The sequence below is a fragment of the Cyprinodon variegatus genome, unplaced genomic scaffold (genome assembly GCF_000732505.1).
Source record: "Cyprinodon variegatus isolate N-32 unplaced genomic scaffold, C_variegatus-1.0 Scaffold640, whole genome shotgun sequence".
Lineage (NCBI taxonomy): Eukaryota > Metazoa > Chordata > Actinopteri > Cyprinodontiformes > Cyprinodontidae > Cyprinodon > Cyprinodon variegatus.
This window is the reverse complement of record NW_015151093.1, coordinates 317094-322947: the sequence shown is the minus strand read 5'-3', so window position 1 is coordinate 322947 and position 5854 is coordinate 317094. Positions and strand designations below refer to the sequence as shown.

The window sequence follows — 5854 nt, the reverse complement described above, 5'->3', positions numbered from 1 at the left end:
ATCCATCTATCCATCTATCCATCTATCCATCCATCTTCAGCTAATGCTCCGTGCTTCTGCATTGTCACATCCTCATTGAGTCTCAAGGCGAGCAGCATGACTCACCCATGACCACTCTGTGCACATGCCTATATTTAGCTGCTACTCAGAAAGGGTTGGGGGGAGATTTATGTGTGAACGATTAGATTACTGCCTTCCTGGTATCGGCTCTGAGATGCTAACGTCATTGTCAAGGTGGTCGCTCTGAGAGATGTGATGTGACGATGCTGGTGGCGGCCATGTCAGGCTTCATCCCAAACACGGTTGATGTAATGAGCTTTTAGATTTGGCCTCCCTGGCTGTCATCGTTCTATGTGATTGTTATACGAGTGATTGATGCACATTACTTATCTTTAATTTGATTGGTTAAAGCCATCAGGATTGCCATGGAGCTTAGAAAATTAAAGTCCAAGTCTGTGAGGGTTTGGAAGAAAAACTGTGTCCATCCATCCATCCATCCATCCATCCATCCATCCAACCATCCAACCATCCAACCAACCATCCAACCAACCAACTAACCAACCAACCAACCAACCAACCAATCGAGATTCATTGTTAACTTTGCTTGTTTATGGTGCCTCAAATTAGGTTACAAAGTCTGGCTATTTGTTTCTAAAATATAATCAATATTTGTATATGATTTCTGTGGTAAATCATTCATTTTGAGCTTTTTATTTTATATAGTTTAGTTTTTTTGTACGTTTATCTGAATAAAGTTTATAATGCCCCTATTGTGTTTAGCTGTTTTCCGTTTCTATGGTTTCTATCTTTAGTACATCCTCTCTCTGCCTTCGGCACAGAAAAATACCCGATCTCTCTTCGTTTGGCTTTATTATCGCTGTGTGCGTTTTTTTGTCATTTCCATTCTCTCCTCACCCACCTACCTCATACCATCTCCTCTCACCCCCGCGGTCTTGATCTCACGTCACATCCACCCAATGCCTTCTGCATTTTAGATCTGTGCGCTGTCCTACTTTCCTGTTTCTCTCCCTCTCTCTAACATCAGTGAGCGCTGGCTGCAGATTTAGGTCACAGAACAGGCCTTTTGTAGGTCTGTTCGGCTGGATTTTCACATCACGTACATTTATTCAGGGGTTTTAACCTTGAAATCATATATTTTTTAAGCTGCTTGCATGATTTGTTCTGGTTTGAACTCAATTGTATCACATGAAGCATGATCATTGATGAGGCGCATTGTCTTCAAACAGATGAGTCAGCTTTGGTGGCGAGCCAAGCGCCTGTCGGAGAGGTTGGGAAGCGACTCTCCTGATGGCCTTCCTCCAGGCTCTCCGAGCACCGTGGCCCCCCAGGGGTCCAACTCTTCCTGGGCGCCCATTGCCCCGGTGGTCCGACCCGAGGAGCCGATCTTCCTCATGACGTCCACTGCCCAGACTATCTCCGGGTTCTTTGTCTGGACAGCGCTTCTCATCACGTGTCACCAGGTAAGAGTCAGGCACCAACCTTTTACAGAAGAGACCCTAACAATGGCCTTTTTTAGTCTTTGTTCGCATGTTTACCTGCGCTACAACACCTGAGCACACCCAGAGTCTTTTGTTTCATGTCGATAGAAGGTTTTCTTTTAAAACCTGGAAGATGTTAGTTAATAGGACTGATTTTTGTGGTGTGTTTGGGAAGTTTTTAATGCTTTTATTTGGTATATTATTAGAGTATGCAATGAGGTAGCTGATGGAGGAAAATTAAAAGCATTCATCCATCGCAAACTTTTCCACAGTTTAACCACAAACTTCAGTGGATGTTATGTGACAGACCAACACAAAGCAGCACATAACTATGAGGGGAAGCAAGTATTATTTATTATCTTTCAACTTAAAAAAAAAACTTCTTCATTATCTAATTTTAAGTGCAGTGTATATAATTATCTTTTCTTTTAGCAACCGAAATATTCATTTTATCGGTCGATCATTCATATCTCAGCTGCCCAATTCAAGTACAAGTATATTTATTAAAAGAAATCTTATTTTTAGATTGATTTTTGCAGTGAGAGCTCTTTTTAGTTTATCATCTGACAATTAGAGGAGTGTAGTTCAACTGAAGAACTACCAAGATATAGATTTCTATCATACTGTGGGAATGTTTTACCCCAAATTAAAAACAAAAAACCAGTTGGAGATTGAAGAAGTGGACTGATGCAGAGTGAATTCTGTTAATGTGTTGAAACGAATCATAGTCCAGAACTACCTTATTGTTTGTCATATCTATATATCTACTTTTTGTTACCTGTCAATGGACCAGATATGCAAATTAGCTTGTGATAATCTGGTACAGTGGATCTAAAATGTGATTCTAAAAAATGTGATAATAATCTAGTTTATGGCTGTGCAAAGCTGAAATAATCTGAAGGAACAGGAGCCGTGGACTGTCGCTCCAGCATTGACTTAGACTTGGATTAATAAAAGCATGTCACACTTTTCAGATTTTAGTTTGTTAAAAATTATTTTTCCCTCATTTTTATATTAGCGCTTCACATTGTGTTGGTCTGTCACATACAAATCCTTGAGGTTTGGGTTGGTCATGAGACAAAATGTAAAGATCTGGTTGGGAATGAAAACTGGAGAATCTAGAGAAAAAGAACGACAAATAATACAAAAGTATATATACAGTGACATGGTGGAAACATGCTGACCCTCAGAGAGAAGAAGAGTCTTCACAATGAAGCTGATGGCACCTGATGAAACTCATAGAGCAGATCTCTGAGGACCCTGCTGTTAGATGTTCAGTGGTGCTGATGTCAGCGTCCCTCTATGAGTTGCAGATCTATAATACCCTTTAGGCCAGATTATTTGTTTCTCATTGTTTGCCGATGCCCTTCGCATACAGAGATAGAATAGGCTTTTGTCACTTGAGCAACAGGTGCTCGACTACCACCTCATCAATAATCAGCAGATGAGGGCTTTTGCTCGTGTTGGTAGGCGTGCAGATGCAGCTGAAGGACACCGAGTAACAATGGATGTAAATGGAGCAGCTCGTCGTGTTGTCAGCCACTTTTTCGTCATTCCACCCAAGGTGTGGGTCTGTTTAAAGGCCAGGAGAGGCAATAGGTGCTGACATTGTGTAAGGGAGCCAACGGGGGAGGGAGAAGGCAGAAGAGTGGCGGTGATGATGAATGATTACTCCTGTTGTTCCTGCCGTCTGCTGCTCTGAATAGGACTGATGAAAGCTTGGTGTCAGTTTCCTAAAACAACCCCCCTGCATGTTTTTTCACACGCACACATCCTGCTGGCTGCAGTTAATACCGTCCATCGGGGTTCGGGTTTCAGCAGGTTGGATTCGGTTTCTAGCAGCTTGTTTGCAAAACATAAAGTAAAATTTTGGCTCCACTGAAAGCAGAGCTGATCCAGGACTTAGTTGTGATTTTAACCCTTTTAAATTCTCGTTGCTTCCTGCGTTTTGTCCCCTCTGGCTGTATGGATGCGTAGGTTTAGGTCCTGGGCCATTTTTTTGAAAGTTCCATCCATCCTGATGTTTACATGCTTTTTACCATCGACGACGGCTTTTCTAAAGAGGCAGACACCCGAGACCTCTGACTGATTAGCTCTTCCCAGCTACCATACTGTGGTTCTTTGGTTCTGTTCACCTGCTCTCAGTTCTCTATTACAACCAGACAATAAAACTCTCTGCTTCTTGTTTACACAGACACTGCCTTTACCTTTATGTGGTGATTTTCTATCTCCATTAAGTGTAGAAAAAACTTAATATCTAAATTTGTGATTCTATAGGTAGAAATTTTTTTCTTTTTTCCCCTAAATCTCCTTAGATCTACATGCACCTGCGTTACTACAGCTCTCCGAATGAGCAGAGGCATATTGTCCGGATCCTCTTCATAGTCCCCATCTATGCCTTTGACTCCTGGCTCAGCCTCCTTTTCTTCACCAACGAGGAGTACTACGTATACTTTGACACAGTCAGAGACTGCTACGAAGGTTGGTACGCACCTAGAGTCAGAAACCGGCTTCTGTAAGCAAACTTCGGTGGAGTGTTTGGTGTTTCAGACTCCTGATAAAAAACAGGGAGGGAGGGTTTATGTGAAACCCTGCTGGCAGATGGCCTTTGTGTCGTCTTCATTTACAAAGGTCGCCATCTTTGTTGTCACGTCTCCAAGGCCTGTTGGGATTGCAGAGGAGGGGAAACCAGTTTCCTAGCAACTAGAAATCCTACAGAAGGCATCCCACCTTTGAGAGGATTGATCACAACTCTTCTGGCCAATTATGGTTACATCATTAATATAAAGTTTGATCATGAAGCCTGGAAAATAAATGTTCACTTTTTGTGAATTTAAAAGAGTAAACTTCAAAGTCTTTTATTGATGTTTTATGTGATTGAAGTTTTTCAGAATAATTTTCCAAATATATAATGTGTGGTGCTTTATACTCAGCAAGACCTGACCTTTTTTTGCCCATACTATGCAATGTCCAAAGTCAATCATACTTGGATGACCAAATATTTGCAAAAATATTCTGCTAATTTCTTTTGAAAATGCAAAGTTTAGCAAATAGAAAACAATATTGGCTTCAATTATGGCACTAAATTACATTTAGGGGATCAGTGAGACTGAATACTCAGTGTTGGCATCAGCCTTAAAAAGAAACTGCATTGGGAATCTGTTTGAGGGGCTGAGGCTGCATGCTTTACCACCATTCCACTTGGCCCATTTTTACACTCATGTAACCATAGCACCTTGTTCAACATGGATAACTCACAACATTTCCTTTTATTTATGGTTTTACTTCCTTGTTAGGCCAGATTTCTTGCGAGTAAAACTAACCGATTCTCTGCAGCTCCTCCAGAGTTACCATCAGCCTCTTGGTTTCAGTCTTAGTTGATGTTTTAGATTTGCAGTTTGGATTAAATAGTGTCTTGTATGATGTCTACAGTTTTGGATGGTAAGGCACAGCCTAATCCAGACCTTCATGACCCACTATCTTTTAACCTAGAGTATCAGATCAAAAAAGGATAGAAATTAACATCACAATTTTGAGTTTTAATTGAAGGAAATGTTGAGAACCCTGGAATGTTTCCCATCCTCTATCATTTAACACACACTGGAACTGAAACCGATTATATCAAAGCATGAGGTGGTAGTTCGGCAAAAATTATACAAATCTGAGGGTTTCAATGCACAAAGTGAACTAAAAGTAAGTCGAATTTAGTTAAAAATAGGGTTTTCAAACTTGATTTGAGTAGGTAAGTCAAATGATATGCTACGGGATATTATTTGTTTTAGTTATAGTTCACTATCTTATTTTAAGAACTGTTATTCCACTGGCAAACCTGCTAAAATGGAGGGCAAATTTTACAAGAAATTGCTACTTTTCTTCAGATCACCTTTAGTGCAGGACCAGTTTTCCAAGCACTGTTCAACATCAGTGTGGTTTTATTGGGATCACTGTTCTGACACGCACTGCTGAAGGGGTCTGGAATAGTTACAGTTGGCTCATTATGCTGTATTGAGCTGTTATGCTGCTTTAGCTGTTTGGTTAACGTGAAAGGATCTTAAAACATTGATTTTTTTCAGTGTGGTATCTGTACGCTGGTTACCATTTGCATCGTTTGAAATAACTGCAGAACTTTACGTTTAGATGAACTTAGAAGCTGCCACTTAATCCATCGCCAATGATGTGCAGTCCTGATCTCATGTGATAAAGTGAATACGTTGCTTAATGTATTTCTCTGTATATTGCATTCCCTTTAAAAGCATATAAACTGTCCCAGAAACATCAGCTGCCGTCTTTGGAAGGGGCCTCTCCAGAACCCTCCCTTGGAGGGTCTTCCAAACTGCTTTAAGCAGTGTTTCATT

At 40.7% G+C, this 5854-nt stretch overlaps 1 protein-coding gene across 1 annotated transcript in view; it reads left to right on the top strand.

Moving 5' to 3' along the window:
* Window positions 1–5854, top strand: part of LOC107096648 (transmembrane protein 184B-like) — a 15089-nt gene that overhangs the window by 2489 nt on the left and 6746 nt on the right. The window contains exons 2-3 of the mRNA XM_015393398.1: window positions 1248–1481; window positions 3815–3980. Of these exons, the coding sequence (XP_015248884.1) occupies window positions 1248–1481; window positions 3815–3980 (400 nt within the window). The remainder of the gene's footprint in view (window positions 1–1247; window positions 1482–3814; window positions 3981–5854) is intronic.